The sequence below is a fragment of the Crocuta crocuta genome, unplaced genomic scaffold (assembly GCF_008692635.1).
Source record: "Crocuta crocuta isolate KB4526 unplaced genomic scaffold, BGI_CrCroc_1.0 scaffold17, whole genome shotgun sequence".
Classification (NCBI taxonomy): Eukaryota; Metazoa; Chordata; class Mammalia; order Carnivora; family Hyaenidae; genus Crocuta; species Crocuta crocuta.
Genome location: NW_027532041.1, coordinates 7,725,917 through 7,745,867, shown reverse-complemented (window position 1 = coordinate 7,745,867; position 19,951 = coordinate 7,725,917). Strand labels below are relative to the sequence as shown.

General features: G+C 36.8%; 1 protein-coding gene and 1 long non-coding RNA gene across 6 annotated transcripts in view; one reads left to right on the top strand and one right to left on the bottom strand.

Moving 5' to 3' along the window:
• Positions 1-417, bottom strand: part of ITPRID2 (ITPR interacting domain containing 2) — a 37,411-nt gene extending 36,994 nt beyond the window's left edge. For all 4 annotated transcript variants that reach the window (XM_077776319.1, XM_077776316.1, XM_077776317.1 and 1 more), the window contains exon 1: positions 172-417. In XM_077776319.1, the coding sequence (XP_077632445.1) occupies positions 172-382 (211 nt within the window). In that variant the 5' untranslated portion in view covers positions 383-417. The remainder of the gene's footprint in view (positions 1-171) is intronic.
• On the top strand, positions 418-19,746 carry LOC144241713 (uncharacterized). Of its 2 annotated transcripts, none has more exons than XR_013338167.1 (5): positions 418-689; positions 2,999-3,043; positions 4,121-4,191; positions 5,107-5,185; positions 19,522-19,746. It is a non-coding gene; the product is annotated as an uncharacterized LOC144241713 (long non-coding RNA). The 2 variants fall into 2 exon arrangements; XR_013338168.1 differs by lacking the exon at positions 19,522-19,746 and adding an exon at positions 13,301-13,394.
• Positions 19,747-19,951: the final 205 nt, after the last annotated feature.

Genomic DNA, 19,951 nt, shown 5'->3' with positions numbered 1-19,951 from the left:
GGAAACGCCTCGTCAAGGGCGCACAGTTAAAGGTCCCTTCTCCCCCGCCGGCCCGGGACGGTCTTCCAGAACTTAGAGCAGTTGCCTAGATTGCACGAGACTTTCCCCCCGCCCACGAGCCCGCGCTTCCCCGAGTCCCCAGCCCACCGCGGCTCGACCGAGCGTACAGACCTCTCCCCGGGGCCGCCGGCAGCTTCGCTCCCGGGAGGTCCTCCTCGTCGTCGTCGTCTTCGTCCTGCGTCGTCGCTTCTGTGGACAGGTCCTCCGTTTCCGACGCCTGCCAGGAGCCGCGGCACTTGGCCCAGGCCTTCCTCCTGCGACTCGCCACTTGCCACTCCAGTTCCTCCTCCGCCTCCGCCGACGCCACCAGGGACCGGTCCATGGCCGCACCGGGGGCTCCGCTGCCCTAGTCGNGGAGTGGGGCGCCGGGTTCCCCTGCGGTGGCCCGCGGATCGGGCGAGATTTGTTTGGTTGTTTGTTTGGTAGCGATCTTTGTTTCCTGTCAACTTCTGTCTCTCTCTCCCTCTCTCTCTCTTTCTCTCTCTCTCACACACACACACAAATGTGGAAAGACCAAGTGCCCCTCTTTACCGCGTCAAAACAAGTGTCGGCTACGGCTCGCCGAGTTGTTACTGTTCGCGAAGTCCGAGGACTTGAGGATGAAGATGAAAGAAAGAGGCGCCTAATTGGTATTTGTCAAAATGTCAAAACTGGAAAAGATCAAACTTCGTGAAGTGCTACTTTCGTGCTTTACGAAAGTTAGTTACTGTCGTTGTGTTAGGTATGAAAATGAATTGAGAAAGAATGTTTAATATGGAAATCCACATTGATGTTGGACTCGGATAGTTGAAAGAGGTTGATGTCAAGGTTCAGAACTATTTTAAAAATGTATTTGGGCATTCTACCTCCTTTTTAATCTCATTAGTATAAAAACTATAAAGTCCTGTTGAAAATCACACACAAACTTCTGACAGTTTATCAATACCTACAAAATCCTATCCAAAATCCAGACTAACTTTCCAGAACCACCATTATATTCTNGGCTAGAACAGTGATACTAGAATCTCACTAGCTTGAAATTTCATTATTATTCTTTCTTGAATCTTAAAGACTTTTCAGCCTTCAAGAGTCCTATAGCAAAATGCAGCTAACAGTTTAATGGCCCTTCAGAATAGGCTAGAGCCTAGCTGCCTGTAGGAAAGGGGAGAGAGAGAGAGACAGAGAGAGAGAGAGAGAGACAGGCAGTAGCTGGAGAGGAAGCACTGGAAGGGGTGGGCAAAAGCCACACAGAACAAAATAAACTGTCTTCATAGTTTCATTCAGGGCCCTAACAGACTCCACCCTACTCATCTGGGGCTCCTGGCTTCAACTCCATTATCTCCACATGCTGTTCTTTTCTGTCCAATACCTTCAGGAATTTCAAGATTCATCTGAGCCAGAACTTTTCCTCAACCATACCTTCCCACCACTTCTGGTCACATCTCTCCCATGATTCGCTGATTCACAACTGAATGTCTAGATCACTTATTTTGAGACTGAACTGTGCAGTAAATATTATAACTGGCCTTTGAGAGTATGTTTGACTTCCCAGCCAGATTGGATTGTAAACAGTGAAAGATTAAAGAACATCATTCTGTACTCCTCTTGTAGCCCTTACACTTTTATACAGAGAACCAATGACTTTTCTTGAGGTAAATGTTCTGTTTTTTATATTCTTCCGCATGGACAGACAAATGGATGAAGTATTGGCTTTACGTCATTTCTCTAAGGCCAATTATTTTTCATTTAGTTTTGTTGTCTAAATACATTTAGACAAAGAATTTTTGAGAATTTGGTGCACGGAGTGCCAAATTTTTTATATTTAAAAGCCAGGGTCATCTGGGTGGCTCAGTCGGTTAAGCTTTGGTCTCTTGATTTTGACTCAGATCATGATCTCACAGATGGTGAGTTCGGTGAGTTGAGCCCCATGTTGGGCTCCACACTGGCAGTGCAGAGCCTGCTTAGGATTCTCTCTCTCTCTCTTTCTCTGTGTATCCCTCCCCTGCTCTCTCTAAATACATAATAAACATTTTAGTAATAAAAATAAAAGTCAACCACCAGAGTCAAGCTATAAGGAAAGGGGGGAGAAATGCCAGCAGGTAACATTAGAATAGAATACAGAAATCGCTTTAAATCCCTTAACACAAATGCATGTTTTCTTCTACATGATCATTTTTAATGTGATATGTTGAGAGTACTGAAGTAGTAGGGAAGGAAATCCTGGAAAGAGCAAGCTGCTTTGAAATGGGAAGAGTTTTAATTGTATTCTCAACTTTGAGATATTGAAAAATGCCCAAGGTGTTTCCTTTATTCAGTAAGGAATGCCGTATCATACATGAGGAGAGTCTATTTACTTCTTCAGGGATTTTTTTCCCAATAAGTACTGTATCACAGACCAATGGCAGATTCACATTACAGAACCTTTGCATAAGGAGCAATGTCTGGTTCACTGATACTTGCAAGGTAGAGAAATAAATAAATTTATATTCGATATGGATAATTCCATCCAGCAAGTTGTAGTGGAAACAGTAGTGTCTTGAGTGTCAGAATGAAGTTTGAAATCTGTTTCTGTATCCTTCTAGTTTTATGGCCTAAGGCAAAAACGGATAATATCATTGGCCATCACATTCCTTATCTGTGAAATAGCAATCATGATAACTACCTTCCCAAACTGATGTGAGCATCACATGGAATCACATGGAAGTAGGTATTTAGGATAGCTGCTGGAATTGTTATACTGTAGAAGGCAAAAATCAATGTTATAATAGAAGGACTATTCTTTTACTGTTAAGTGACATCTATCTTCATGAGTATGCAGATGAATTTTAAAAATGGCATAAATTCAGGCTAGGACAGAAAACCTACTCTGGTTAGACACTTTTAAATGGAAAAGCTTATCTCTAGAAATGAAACTGATTATGCTCAGTTTAATTACTTTAGTTATTTTTTGCTTTTCCAGACCTTAACACATGCCTCAAGATTACTAAGCAAGATTTATTTTTGGGTAAGCTAAAGCATTTTGTTCTAGTTATTGCATTGTCTGTTCAATAATAGTTATGTAATCAAAATTGTATTTTATGCATCAAAATTGTATTTTATGCATCAAAATCTTAATGATGCAGACTATGATCAGAAAGTGGTAGCATCGCAGTTTACCTAATTTCCACCCCTTATTAAGACAAAAGGAAGTTGGGAGGTGTAAGCTAAGTAGACTTGCAGATTAAATAAACAAAGCAGCATTGTATATTCAATAGGAGTGCCTGGAGAACCAAATTCTGTATGAAATAAGTTTGGAAAATACTGTATGTTATATTCTCACCGCTCCCACCCAACCCAGTCACAATGACGCAGTAAGAGACTTGAGAAGTTCTCAAGATTCATTAGGGGAAAAAAAAAAGACAACTGTTTAACTTTGTTTAGCCTGGTATTTCTAAATTTCATTTCAATGTGAAATCTTTTGGGCTCACTCAGTATAGCTATTAATATTTCCAGGGATACTTAGTGGAGTAATTTCCACTAAGATAAAAGAAGATGAATGGAAAATATTACTGAACAAATGAATTCTTAGAAAATTTTCAAAGTATTATTTACAAATCATATAAATGAACTATGGTTAGTCTGATTTAAGTTTTTTTTCTGTATTTAAGTCATTATTAATCAGTAAAGTATTTCTAGTTGTGTATATTTTATTTATTTATTTATTTTATTTCTTGGAGAGGGAGAGACAGCGTGAGCAGGGGAGGGTCAGAGAAAGAGGGAGACACAGACTCTGAAATAGGCTCCAGGCTCTGAGCTGGCAGTCAGCACAGAGCCCGACGCGGGGCTCGAACCCACGAACCGCGAGATCATGACCCAAGCGAAAGTCGGACGCTTAACCGACTAAGCCACCCAGGCGCCCCTAGTTGTGTATATTTTAAAGTAGTAAAATTCATTTATATAGTCTATAACTTGAACCTATTATTCTCAGGGTTTTTCCACATTAGCAAAAATTGAAGGATTATTATACCAGTTCATTGTCGTCATAAGTAAGCATTAATATAGCATAAAAATCTGCTATTTTGATTTCCCTTATTTTCTCAAGTACACACCAGAAGGAGAAGCAGGTGTTAATGCCACTGGAACTTTGCCTTGAAGATTATTTACAAAATCTTGGTAAGTATACGTACTTTCTGATTTTGTGCATGTTGAAGACTTGTCATTTTAGCATCCATTTCACTGTCCTCAGATCGCCATTTCTTTTTGCCACATAATGCTAAATTTACCCTCACCATGGTAAAACCTTGTAGATAGCTTGTTTTCTTTTCAGTGGCTGAATTCTTTGGTGTTTCTGAGCAACAGGTAAGAATAGCCCATCTATTCTTCATTAACAATTGACTGAAGTAAGATTATATAACAGAATAAGCTTTATTTGGTCTGTTTCATGAATTCATGAAAGTTTAGGTCAGTTCTTTTTTTTCTTTTCAGTCCTGCCCTGAAATATTGTTTATAAAGGTCTCTGACATTTTGAATCATAAAAGCCTTTTGAAGAAGTATATCTATTGATATTTAATAATCAGTGCTACTTGATATTAGACATTTTTATGCAATACACAATAGGATGTCATTATTGCATTTCCTAGTTTTAACACTGTCCTATTATGTGATCAATGTATTGATAGAGATTTTCCTCCTATTTTAAGATTAATTTCTAGCTTGTGTTACATATATGATTATTTTCTATTTGAAGCCATTTAGCGCTTTAAAAAGTTTCGCAATGCATATATTTGGAAATTATATATTCACAGGTAAATCTTCCTTCCACATTTTATGAGAATCGAAAGAAAGAGGTTGGTGACTAGATGAACCATATCTAATTCTGATGTATCTTTACAAGCTTTATGGTACCGACTTATAGACAACCATCTTTAACATACACACACCCGCGTGCACGCGCACACACACACACACACACACACACACACAAAATGTGTTTTTTAAAAATAATTCTGATGTGTGCCTGAACTTGAATAAATATAAACTGCCCTGCCTCTCCCACCACATTTCCCTTCTCTAATCTCCTTTCTGCAGCTCCTTCATGCCCATCTCAGAACAAACACAATCTGCATTCAGAACAGGACCATTTACAAGTTCAATGGAGTTATTTTGGGTGAGTCATTGAAAACACAGTACAAAACCTTTCCTCACTCACCAGAAATGCATTTTTAAAATAAAGCCAAAGTGAACAAGGCTTGGCAAGTTTGAGGGTGGACAAAATGGAGAGAGAGCAGGGTTTCTGCCAGACTCAGACAGGATTTTGCTAAACCATTTTTGTCTATTCCTTATATTCCACTCTACCAATTTCTCTTACTATCCCAAACCAAAAAGTACAAGATTGAGCAGGTAGGACATCAAAACCAGGACACTTCATATGAACCACCACTGTGATATTGAGCAGAACCAGCAGATCCCTCTGTCTTGGCATCAGTTTTAAGTCCCCCTTTTTGTCATTCTCTAATTCAGAAGCTATACAACGCATCTATGGACTAATCTCTTTATTCTAATTAAGTAAACTTTGACAAATTAATAATAATTATGGGCAATTTTTAGAAAGTTATATATAAATTCAGTGTACAATCCTTTAAAATTGCTTTTAAAATAAGTGAAGTTCCATGGGAGTTAATTAAACAATGAAATATTAAAGGAAATAGAGCTATGGAGACAGAAAATAATAAACTAGTTCCTAAGAAACTTTGGAAATTTAATTAATATAATAAAACTCTATTCAATGGCTTGATACATTTTAGATATTTAACATTCAGGTATTCAAGATTTATGAATCAGTGTAGATTCTTCTTTCTCTATCTATATAACATATTACTCACTCTTTATCCTGCAGAGAGCTTTCTAGCAGAAATATAAGTAACTATTCTTCCACAACTTGGTACATATTAGGTGAGGCTCACATCTCATGAATGAGGAGAAACCTGGAATCAACAAAGATTCTTAAACATATAATGATAATTCAAAATTCCTTTGCTATAAAATTTGATAGTTCATAAAATCCACCTTTAACACAGGGTGATCCGGCAAATTACTTTGTGGTAATTGATACACCCCATTGGCAGCCCTTCAGTTAGATTTGTTCACAGAGGGTCTGTCTGCAAGCTGTGGGGACAAGTCAGGTTCTACCCGATGGAATTATGCATATGTTCTTGAACTCCCTGCAAAAATTATCGGTTTCCACAAGTCGGGTGACGATTGTTGGTTAAACAGAATGAAAACTCTGTGTTTGAAAGTTCATCTGGCCTGTGAAAGCACCAGGGTCATAATAAACAAACACATATTTCCTGCTGTAGTTTAAGAGCATCGCCAAGAACTCTGCTTTCCCACATTTGGGGAACTTTTTTCCTTTTCTTTTATGGTGAGGCAATTGTTTTTAAATTAGAAGATAAGTACTTATACAGCCTTCAAAGCTTACCTCAATCATCTAAGAATGATTTTATCACATTTAGTTACATTTAAATATAATCTACAAATGATCAAAAGTTAAAGTGACTACTTATCTATTGATGGGAACCCAAATCTAAGAACTTGCCCACAATCTTGTTTCAAATCAAACAGAAAGGTGAACCAAGTTTCCATTAAAATTTCTTTGGAGCAGACAAGAAAGGTAGCATATTTGGCCTGGATTACATTAGCACTAACTCACACAGCTTAAAGTTATGTTTATTAATAGACTGTTATTAAATAAAAGAACTACAGGGTAAAGGTCAACACACAGGTTGTTTTGGTTAATTTTTTAAAAATCCCCTGCTCCTGTATCTTTTCAATTTTTTTACTAGTCAGCCAAGTTGGCACCTTAAAACCTTTAAAAACTGTAATTATAATAGTGCTGGATATTCAATTTGGAGAAATGCTATTAGAAGAGCTATTATTTCAGTGGACCCAAGACAATAACAATGTGAAAAACGGATACATTTGATTGAGTACTTGCCTTGTGCCAGACACTCTACTTAAGGGCTGGATTTACAGTGTCTCATTTAATACAACAACTATAAAAGAATTTGTAGGGGCACCTGGGTGGCTCAGTCAGTTAAGCGTCCAACTTTGGCTCAGGTCATGATCTCATAGTTCGTGGGCTCAAGCCCCGCGTCGGGCTCTGGGCTGACAGCTGGGAGCCTGGAGCCTGTTTCAGATTCTGTGTCTCCCTCTCTCTCTCTCTTTCAAAAGTAAACATTAAAAAAAATTAAAAAAAAAAAAGCATTTGTAGTATTCTCACTTTATAGTTAGGAACACTGAGCTTCTGAAGAGATTAAACTTGCCCAAGGCTATGTACTAGTAAGTGGTAGAATGGAACCAGGATTTCCACTGCAAAGCCTACGCTCTCACCTAAAATGTGGGACTGTCTGGTACTCCAGGTCCACTGTTAAAGAAACGTTAGAAATCACTTACTCCCCTCAGACTAAGGAAATTCTTCACTTACAGAAGTGGGCAGAGGGTCAGTGTGACTCATAACTGGAAGGAATCCTACAGAGGCAGTTACCTACAACAACTCCCTCATTTTACAAAGGGAGTGAAAAAGAGCTTGGAAATTTTATTAGACTGTTCAAGGTCAGCCATTTAGTTAGTGACAGAATTAATTAGGGACAAGAATCCATATCTCAAAACCCCTACAAACATTGATAACGGCAAAGGTAGAAAAACTGCTTTTATCTTATCAAATGTTCTGAAAAACTCAGAGAATATAAGAACAAAGACTTTAGTATCTAGGCTTCTTAAAGTATCAGTAAATTTTTGAGTCCTTCTGGGATAACATCATATTCCCTGTTACATACAAAAGCCCAAGATTATAGCATCCCTGGCCCAGCCACAGTCTTGTACTCAGAGAACTTTCTCAAGAGGAATCATACACACGATCAAGAAGAATTTTTGCTTCTCAACCTAAACTATGGTCTTCCAAGTAAGCCTTAATTGCCCAATAGGAGACCTCAAGTTTTTAAGATTTCACTTTTCACCTTAGAACTATTAAAAATTCTATTTTGAAGAGAAACAATATTCAGAAAGATTTTGTGAAGGGTAAAATTCAACCATTATTGGGGCACGTGGGTGGTTCAGTGTGTTGAGCATCTGACTTCTGCTCAGGTCATGATCTCACAGTGAGTTTGTGAGTTCAAGCCCCACATTGGGCTGGCTGCTGTCAGCAGGGACCCTCCTTCAGATCCTCTGTTCCTCACTCCACCTTGCCCCTATGTACCTGAATGTATACACTTTCTCTCTCTCAAAAATAAATAAACATTAAAAAATCCAACCATTACTGTGACTAATATATACTATATATGAGCATTTCAATATAGTAATATTTAGCCATGATTTAAAGCAGACCAGCAAAGAGCTGAGTGCTTTGATATTATCAAATGATTTCTAAAAAGATGATTTTTACAAAAATCACTCTGATTTGTAAAGTAGCATCTGCCTATATTAATTCTCGATATATGCGATGATGTGAAATGAGATGTGCTACTTCTAAAAAGGAGTCTTCCTAGAACTTGTTAAGCACATCACCCTGCATTCTCTTTAGGAAAACCTCAGAAGAAATCTTTTTATATTTGTTCGAAGATGAGTTGAAATTACTGGGACATTTTATTTTAATCTCATGGGCACTGGAACTTGGATAACTAACAAAGTTTCTGTTTTTAACATTGGTTAGTAAAAAACTGAGAGCCAAATGTGTGGCTCACCCATGGTGGATGAGTAGGTCATCATGGTATGCATCCTAAACCTTATTCATAGCTCTAATTTGTCCCCACCCTTTTTCTTCTTTTCTTCCATTTTTTTCTCTAAATAACATCTTATAACTTTTGATATCCCTGTTCTGCACCATGACAAGGTATAGCTAAATGTATAAGAATATTTTGGCAAAATTTTATTTATTATACAAATATGTATATCCATAGAGGGATGCTAGGAAGGAAACAAAGATGTTCTATTACCATGACAGTATTAAGGCTTTTTTCTTTTATTTTCCAAACTTTTTGAAATTGTATTTACAATTGAGGGAGAAAAAAATTGTATGAACTTTGAAAACTCTCGCTATTTATTCCAGAGATAGGAGAAGTATGGGAAATATTTGCATGACCCCTCACAATGTGTACTTCAATTTTATTATGTTAAGGCAAGTGAGAAAGTATCATAAAGTGAGGTTGGAATGGTGAGAGCCAAATTTCAAAGGCCTTGGTGTGCTATTTTAAGACTATATTATTGCAATCTTAGAATAGAAGTTGAAATCAACTTTCAGTTTTTAACTAAAGTGCTTTATTGAAAGATAACTAGTAACTATATAGCAGAAAGTCAGGCATAGAAGTTGTTAGGCAAGGAAGCCAATTAGGAGGCTTATTCATATGGGGCCTAGGTACAGGGAAGTTAATAAAAATTCAAGTTAGACTGGTGGAAATAGGGGCTGCAATCAGATTTGACAAACTAGAAATGGGTGGGAAGGAAGAAATAGAATGATCTTCAAGGTTTGTTTTCTACTGTAGTTGCATGGGTAGGTATTGGTGTCATTCAACATAATAGAAAATTTAGGAGAATTGGGTATTTGGTACTAATTTGTTTGGAAGTAAGGAAAACAAGAGGAAAGGACATGAGTTCATTATAGGACATGTTAGATATAAGGTACTTCCAATTCATACTGATGGAGATGTAGCCCCAAGCATATAGAAATACAGTACAGAACTGGAACTCCGGATGAAAGTTTGGCTTAAATATTGTAGGGTGTGTGTGTGTGTGTGTGTGTGTGTGTGTGTGTGTGTGTGTGTGTGTATTGAATCCCTAATACTAGACAGCCATCTTTCTATTTCCCAAGTCAAATATTCCAAACCTACCAAAGCAGTAGTCATCAGTGACTTCCAAAATGCCAAATCTGCTAGATCCTTTTCAGCTCTCATTTTATAGTTATCCTTACAGCTTTTGCAGGATTGACTATTCCTCTCATTTCTTTCTTGATCTTATATTTTCCTATTCTCCTACTTCTCAGTCTCCTTCACTGGGTTTTATTCTTTTACCAGCTTTATTGTTGTGTTCTTGAGAATTCCCCTTTATTAAGTTTACACACTCTCCCTGACTGAGATGGAGAACTCTAAGAGTGGAGGAGTTTAGGGACAAATGAAAGTTTGCTGAATATATTGTTTGAAAGGCCTGTTAGACTTCCAAGGGAGTATGTTGAGTAGGCATTTAGATATATGAATATAGAGGAAAAATCTGGACTGAAATATGAATTTAAGAGTCCTCAGCCTATAGATAGCATCTTAAACTAAAAACTAGTTGGGGCCACCAGGGGGGAATTGGTGAAGAATTGTTAGAAGAGATGTCCAAGGATAGTGCTTGGGGTACTCCACATTTTCAAGGCAGATAAAGAAGAAGAATACAGCAAAGGAAGCTAAGAAAGATCATCTAGCATGACTAGCAAAGTAGGAAAAGAAATAAGAGAAGTGGTATCCTGAAGTCCACTGAAACAAAAAGGTTTTAAAAAGGAGGAAATGATCAAGCCTACCAACTTTCTGAGAAGTTGATTAAGATGAAAACTGAGAATTGACCTCTGGATCTTGCAGTATACATGTTATTGCTGCCCTTGACAATAACTATGGTGGAATGGCAGAGAGTGAAACCTGATTGTAGTGGGACTGTGTGGGGCTCATTCTTTTCAGGAGATAGAAACAGGAAATAGCAGGAGTAGTCAAACTATAACAATAAATTGGTTAATATAGAACAAAAGAGCAAGAAAACCATCATATAAACACATGGCCTTTTCAAATCATAATTATGTCTGGACTTAGTTGGGGAAAAGCCAAGTTCAAAAGTTTTGACCCCCCTGAGTTTATTTCTACTTAATTTTAGTATTAGACCTTCTTACAATTACTGTCATTTCTCAAGAATAGTCATGAGAGATGTAAAGATAGAAACAGTATATGTAGACATCTGATGAAGAAAAAGCTGAAAATATGAAATAGCTAAAAGGAAATACAGAGTTGAAGAAGGATTTCTGGTTATTCTTTTGAGGAATAAATCATGTGTATTGATTAAAAAAAATAACAAGTAGAGAAAGGTTAAATAAATATAAAAAAAGGTTAGATATTTGAAGGGGTATGATCTTGAGAAAGGAAGGAAATTTATTTTAAAAGGTCATTTCTTTTTTTATATGGGAAAGAAATACAATGTACCAATATAGTTACATTTTCAGGGGAAGATAATTTAAAGGAGTTCACACCTAATGTCCTATTTGTACTCAGAGAATTAGGCCAGGTCATCTGCTGAAGTAATGGATCATGAGCTATTTGGAAAATTTAAAAGAGCAAAGGTTTGGAATAGCTATTATTAAAAATGGAAACAAGAGTCTATGGGAGAAGTAAAATATGTATTTAACCATTAAATACCCCTCTAAGCACCTTATAAATATCAGCTCATTTATTTATCATAATATGTCTATGAGATATGCTTGATTACTATTCCCTTTTTTTCAGATGAAGAAAATGAGGCATAGACTTAGACTGGTTATGCTGTTTTTCTAAGGGTACCCAGCTAGTAAGTAGAGGAGCCTAGAACTGAATATCCATGGTCTAGCTCCAGGGTCCATGCTCTTAACCACTTTACAATGCTGATTAATGGCAATGGCATGATTTTTCTTATCAGGTTTAGGTACATAGGTGTTAATTTTCAAAAGACTAAATTTTAGACCCATCTAGAATAGGAGCTCAGAGGTTGTGGGTGATGGAAGTTGAGGGATTATTTGATGAGAGGAGCCATAGGATACAGGATTAGATGGAACACATAGGGCAGAAGGGAAAGAAGTAAGGTCATATAGGAGTTCTGAGACTGAATCTTTGCTTTCTTCTTAACATTTAGGTTCCTTTGAAGCCAAATAATTAGATAGAAATAAGAAAGAGGAATCATTGAAAAGAGCAGGAACTCTAAGACAGTAAAATTGTAAAGCACAATTAAAGGGGGTAAATGGTTGCTGGGGATGACTAGGTAGCACTAGGGGATGACACTGGTAGTAGATCACTGAAGTCCAAAGGAGTTAAAGGCCTGTGCAGAAGGAGAGGTCAAGGAATGATGAGTCTAGGGTGTTGGGTGGAGCACATCTATAAATACTGAAGTCACTTATGAATCATTCAAGATGAGACAGGAAATGGGGTGGAGAAAACGGCTGCAGAAACCAGTGGATTGCAATGTGAGTGTGATGTGGGAATGGAAGATGGCATAAGTGAGACCAGACAGACATAATATCCCAAGCGGCAGAGTCATATAGGCCAAACTTTCTTGTAGCCACCTGCCTCTGGGAGTGTGATAGGGAAGCCAAAAGTGCCATGTCACTAGGTTGCCTAAACTGGCAGCATTCCTGAGGAGCTTTTTTTTAAAGAGGTTGAACTGTTGAAATGATTAAGGACTTAAATTACCTCAGAGGTCCAACACATTAGTAAAGTAAATATTAACACAGATTAGTTTATCTAGCCCACATAAAACCATTATCACTTAAGGACAAATACGGCCTCATGGATATTCTAAGTTTTCAAAGGTGGGAGAGTGGAAAGAGGAAGAAAACATAGGAAATTGAGGTGTAATTTAGCCATGCATAATGTGAACAACTAACATAAAGGAGGAGGAAAGAACCAGCAACTGTGACCATGGAGAAGCTCCTATATGTGCCCTAGGAATAACATGGGAAGGGGAAATGTGCAAATGAGCCATATTTTTCCTTTGGTTCAGGATACTCAATAAATATTATTTGTTATTTTACATGCGGTGATAGGGGCTTTCCCAATTCCAACAAAGAAACTCAAAAACAAAAAAAATTTAACAGAAAAAAAATTATATCCCTGAATCAGAAGGCAGGCTGAATTACATACTATGATATAATTAACTACTTAATATTAGAGGAAACTATGTTTTGATCAACAAAAATTCAGATTTGCCTTGGAGACCTATTGTTAGTTACCTACCAAAGCATCACTCCTCCACCTTCTCCCTTACTAACATACTATGCCACCAGATGTTGGAATCTACATATGACAGTAAAAGATAAGGCAGCCATTTTAGGACCATTAATGGAACTAGCCTAGAAAGAAAAACCAAGATGCTGGTAAGCGTCCCAGATTTAGGAAACAGTAATGCAGGGATCCAGTTAAATTTGAAATTTCAAATAATGAGTAATATCACAAGAGACTTGTATCATTTAACTAAAATTCAAATTAACCTTGATGTCCTGTATTCAATCTGACAACCCTAGATTCTCAGGATGACAAATGGAAAAGTCATTGATGAAGTAATTGAGCTGCTGAATTAGCCACCTCTGGGACCACCTTAACTGAAAACATTTTAGTATCAAGTAAATCTTCTTTAATGTTAATCCAGTTCTTATTGCATTTTCTGTTATTTACAGCCAAAGGCATCCTAACTAATGCAGTTTTGTTAACCTTGTCTTTGAGCAAGTCAGTACGTGTATTGTTCATCCCTAAGTATCAACCTGCAAATTCTAATTGATATTTTCAAAAGGTTTCTTTGTGAAAATTCCTTAGTATGAAATATGTCTATGTTTTCAGAATTCATAGTTTTACATCTTTATGTAGTACTGAATAAAAATTACTTTCATGAAATGTGTAACATGTGATGTTTTTCTCTGCAGCTTAGCTGGATTAAATGATCTCTAAGATCTATTCTAGTTTAGAAAATATTAGTTATTATAGAACACATGTAGATATGAAATAAAGATAGGCAGATATTTTCTTACTTGGTAAAACACCTAACAATAAAGCCATATAACAGAAATTATTCAGTGTTAAAATTAATTATGTCACAAAGGGCTTCTTTAGACAGTAGTTGTTTGTTTTTTTAATGTTTATCTTTGAGAGAGAGAGAGACAAAGCATGAGTGGGGGAGGGGCAGAGAGAGAGGGAGACGAAGGGCTCAAACCCACAAACTGTGAGATCTTGACCTAAGCTGAAGTCAGACGCTCAACGACTGAGCTACCCAGGCACCCCAGGCTTTGTTTTAAGAATTAGCAGAATTATATTTATAATAACACCACTATGAAAAACAGTAATACAATAACTTTGATGTGATGTTTCTTGAGTTACGAATAGAAATTAGAATGAGTTCTTCATCCGTATAAATATGTAGCTTTTATGCTTAATATCCTCAAAGAACAAAGTAATGTTAGGCAAAAGAAAGCAAAATAAATGATGGAAATCTTCTAAATGATTATATTCACAGGCTGTGTGGTGCTGGAAGCACCAAAAGTTAGCATTTTCCATCTGTTTTTGACGGCTTTATCAGAGGGCCAAATCAGTTTGTGAATGTTCTTAAAATTCTATTTTTTACTATTAGTGTAACCACAGTGATTCAAGTAATCTTTACATGAACTGGCCTCCCCTGGTCAATGGAAAAATGGCTTAAGCTAACAGGAACATTTTTACATGATGATATATATTTGTGTGCATGTGTCCACAGGTCTGCAAATGTGTGCACATGTCTATAAGTATATGCACACTTATGCTTGCGAGTAATCCAGAGATTACTAGATCAAGAAGCCTTTGCTTTTTCCCCCATGTCCCCGGTCAGCACAGATCTAGCCACAGAAAACCAGAGCAGGTGAAGTCAGTTTTCAGAGCTGAGAAATGGAGTGAGTTTAGCCGAAGTTTATAATCGAGATTATCTGGTGTACCAGTACTCTTCAGAATTATGTTCTGATCTGAAACTATCCTTCTCGCTACTCTTCTCTCCTTCCTTTCCTAACAGTCTTATTTAAATGCAATTCAGCTCTTTTTCCAAGCTTGCATTCTAAGAAAAACAAAAACACTACAGTTATAAAAGCCATTCATTAAAAAATACTGCCCAATTACCACTATTCTCCCTCAAGCACACCTTTTGACAGATTTCCGTGCACACCCCTAAACAAGCATATCACAGTATTTATCCAGCAACACCAGGTAACTCCCAAAAGGGAAAAAATTTGCTCCTTAAAAAGTAATCTTCTCTGTACCAGATTTTAAACATTTTTTTTTCCTTTTTTTTGAGAGAGAGAGAGAGACCAGGGGCAGAGAGAGACGGGGGTACAGGGTATCCAAAGCACAGGGTATCCTCTACACTGACAGCAGAGGGCTGATGTGGGGCTTGAACTCACGAACCTTGAGACCATAACCTGAGCAGAAGGCAGACACTTAGCCCACTGAGCTACCCAGGCACCCCTGTACCAGATTTTAGAAAGGAGAACCATGGCATGTGCATGCACCCATAGCCACAAACCTCCACAATGAGCTTGGGAAAAAAAAAAAAGACAGGAGGGGAGGAAACATGTAACATTTTTAGTTGGGTGGTCTGAAGACATTGGAGATTGAAAAAGTATATTTAGGAGTTTAAAACTCTTTTTTGTGAGATAATTTTCATTTGAGACCTATTTTATGTATATACAGGATGTATTACTTTTAAAACAAATGGTTAATATTTTCTAGGCAAAAACTAATAATCATATGATACACTCTTTCTAAAGACCATTCATTGATTTGAACTTGGAAGGATATTTCGAGTCCATTGATTACTTTTTTATATTGCTTACTTTTTATACTAGGTAAAATTTTGTCTTCGTGTCTTGCATAGTGAAGAAACAGAAATAAAAACTATAAATTGAGAAAAACACTTCTCCAGGGTCATTTAATTCAAATTTTCTTAAAGTTTTTTTCTCTATTTTATTTTATTTTTCTTAAAGTTTTTTATTTATTTCTTTTTTTAAAATTTTTGTAATGTTTTATTTATTTTTTGAGAGATAGAGACAGCGTGAACAGGGGAGGGTCAGAGAGAGAGGGAAACACAGAATCCGAAACAGGCTCCAGGCTCTGAGCTGGCAGTCAGCACGGAGCCCGATGCAGGGCTCGAACCAACTAACTGTGAGATCATGACCTGAGCCGAAGTCAGACGGTTAACCGACTGAGCCACCCAGGTGCCCCAGTTTTTTATTTATTTCTGAGAGAGAGAAAGAGAGAGAGAGAGCATGAATAGGGGAGGGTCAGAGAGAGAGGGAGACACAAAATCCAAAACAGGCTCCAAGCTCTGGGTTAGCTGTCAACACAGAGACCAATGAGGGGCTTGTACCCATGAACCATGATATCATGACCTGAGCCAAAGTCAGACGCTCAACCGACTGAGCCACCCTACAATTTTAATTGTCTAATAATGTCCATTATTTTTCTAATGTATCCATATATTTCTACACCACCCTAGGAGAGACTATTTTATTTCAAGTGTTTCCCAAACTCAGAGTACTTATTATCAAACAAAATGTCTTATTTTTCAAATGCTTTAAAAGGGGATGATAAAAATTAAAAATGATATGTAATATATAAATCTGATGTGAAGGAGATAGATTAAGTAATGGTGTATGCCTCTGAAGCTTTTTTTTTGCCAGCCAGCACAAGTGCAAAAGAGTTTAAAATGTGTGTATCCATTATTGCATATGTAATTTTAAATCTATGAAAACGATCTAGCATCTTTTGAAGTACCACCTAAATTTTTTCCACCACCAGTAATTTAGGATAATAAAAGAAAAGTGCCTCAATAATTCAGAACGCATTGCGAGCTTACTAGCACTAAAGCACTTCTGTTGTTGAGTACCAAAGGTAGTACCATATTGCCCCTCATGCATACCTTAAATCCAATGTCTTCCTCTATTGCCTTGAAAGGGCTTCTCAGTATAACCTCGTTTTACCAACTCAAGCTTATGTATCACTGATATAAACACTCCTCTCCATTTAGATCTCTCTTCCTCTTCAATAAACATGCTTCCACCCCACTCCTTCAGCTCTGGTCACTCCACCAGAAATGTAGTTTCCTTTACTTCTACTCTTACTTGAGCACCTCGTTTCCAGAAAGCTTTTCCTGACTGTTTTGCCCAAATGGTTCTCTTACTCTCAACATGTTCATTTAGCATTCCATTGTTCTGCTTTCTGTTAGTTTAGTATTGTGCTTTTCTGTATGCTCCACCTGTCCTTCTATTCTGAAACATTTCAAGTTCCTCTACCAAACTTTGTTTATTCACTTTTCATTTCTGTGTGATTCAAATTTCTAGAAACACTGGGTCAATAACCAAAGTACAAGAAAAAAGAATAAACAAGGGCACCTGGCCGGCTCAGTTGGTTAAGCGTCTGACTTCACCTCAGGTCATGATCTCACATGGTCCAAGCCCCACATCAGGCTCTGCTCTGACAGCTCAGAGCCTGGAGCCTACTTCCGATTCTCTCTCTGTCTCTCTCTCTCTCTGCCCCTTGCCTGCTCACATTCTGTCTCCCTTTCTCTCAAAAACAAACATTAACAAAAAATTAAAAGAAAAAAATAAAAAGGGTTTTACTTGTACAAAATCTACATTCGGGACCTCTTTTGCCTTATTTTGAAATAACAATTTCTAGGTGTTTCTCATGGTAGGTACTAACAGTGATATCATTTCAAATTTGAGTCCTCATGATATTCCCCCTGTTTTCTTCCCAGCATGCATGGGGTAATGCAGTGGTTTTCAAATTTATTTTTCAGGAACAGAATGCTTTTTTTTTCTTTTCAAACTCATTCTAACCCAGAATTTCAAATATATCAATGAGATGCAAACTGAACAACTCTTGTTAAAGACAGTGCAGTGTGTGAGGGGAATGAAGTGTCCCTCCACCTAGACTTTCCACAGCCCCCCCACTCCACCTTCTGTCCCCGCCATGGTTCCTGTGGCTTCTTGGAGGAATTCTGGAGGCCCTTTGTAGAAACTACAGAAACCCTGGCCTTGGCTCTGCTGTCTTCTCTTTGTTCAGACTGGAGCAAGTCTCTTTGCTCAAGTGTAAAAACAATAAACTTGATCTTCAGAGAGCATTCATAGAAATTACAAAGCTTCATAATATAAGCAACATTCAAAACCAATGAAAATGAATTCATGCCTATTTTGGTGTTCTATTGTTGTATTGGGTCATTATTTTTAGACACTTTCTTAGGAAAAAAAATTGGTTGATGTTTGGTAAAACTTAGTATTGAGGGTTGATTATAGATTTGAACAATTTTTTTCCTTTGGTTTATCTAGATTTCTGGTTTGTGAGTACCTTGTATTATCAGTAAATTTCAGATGGAAAACTCTAGTTTGAGGTGGCATTTCAAAAAAAGAAACCAAAGTTTGTATTCAACATTCACAACTTCTAATCTTTTGTATTCCTTCGAGGAAGCAAGCAGTGTAATACAATGTTCTTACATAGAAACAGTTTGGTATAAATATCATTAAAATATTTGTTTTGGTGGGTGTTCATTTACAGAATATGTGAAGAAATACACAAACCCAGTATCAGGCAAATACCATTAAAGAGTACTATCATTCTAGCTAATAAAGTATATTAGTGAACTTGGAAATTTTCATTTTAACTACATTTTAAAACTATTTCTATTGGGGACTGATCCATTTGTAAATGGAAAAGGTCAGACAAAATACCAAAAGAGTAAGTATTACTTGGTTCCCAGCAACCTGTTAATAAACTGTCGCTGCTTTTAAATGCGAAGTACTTAAATGTAACTGCTGTCCGTATATATATATTTTTAGAATTCCTGGTTTCCCCATCAGATAAGCTTGACTCAGCTATCAATATAAAAATCCCTTACCTATCAGTTTGGCTTAATCAAAACAATTTTGGATGCCACTTATCTTCTACCAAAATGTTTTATTTTACAAAAGAGGTTTGTAACATGAAAATTTCAATTAAAAAACCAATTAACCTATGTGTATATGTGTATGTATATATGTGTATACACATAAAATTTTAGAAATATTTATTGTTAAATAAAGTTATTTCTAATGAATTAAACTTTGCAAAAAAAAAGGATTTTTAGACAACTAACTGAAAATTTGTTTTTTACCATAGTACCCTGATTACTAAAAGCTTACATAAAAATTTAAATACATTTAACTTAAGAGCCACTCAGTCCACATACATTTTTATTCATTCAATAAATAATTGTGTTGTGCTTTTACACAAGATTTACTTGACCCAGATAGGAATTGAGCGCTAAGATTTTGCTTTTGATACCCAGGAACTTGCATACTAATGAGGGCTATAATGTGGAACTGCAGCTTAAGGTAATTATCATTTTAGTGGTACAGGCAAGTGCTTTAACATACCACTTAAAAAAATATCAAAAACTAAATAAGCTCTGAAACAAATCAAAGGAGAACTTTTTTGCCTGGAGAAGCTGTGAGAGATTCCTAGTCGTATTTTCTTTCCCTTGTGCTACAGAACCAACATCAATCAGCTTTAAAAGCACTATTATTGGAGGCATAAAAAGTCTGGAAATGGTGAGAATAGTGATTTTGAGATTTGAGGTAGCCTGAAGTAGAAGAAAAGGCTAAAAAAGTAAGATAAGAAAAAAAAATCTAACACGTATGGAATACTTAGCAATTGACCTTTTATATCTATTAAGACATTGTGTTTCTTCTTAAAGGGAACTCACTGGAAAGCAATTGAAATCACCGAGGTTCAAGCAGGAGAAGAAATTGGATAAATACACAAGGATTTTTTAACTTGGCTCTATTCAACTTTGTCCCTATTGACTAATCTTTGAAGGAAAAATAGCACCAAACTAAAGAAAGTCAAGTAAGATTTTCTTTCAAACTGTATTCATGCCTTGATTTAGGAGATCATCAGTATTTTAATTTGGTTTAATAAAACTGTAAGATACAAGGAAAAATGAGTAAACGTCTGAAATACAAAAATAAATAAATAAATAAAAGTAATGCTCAGAAGATACAGGAATCTGTTTTGAGCCTGGATGCCACCCATAAGTTACTGTGGTTAAGGCCCACAAGAAGTATAACATGGCCATCAAAAGACACTGAACATCGCATATGTCTTTTTAGAAGAATGTTGAGTTT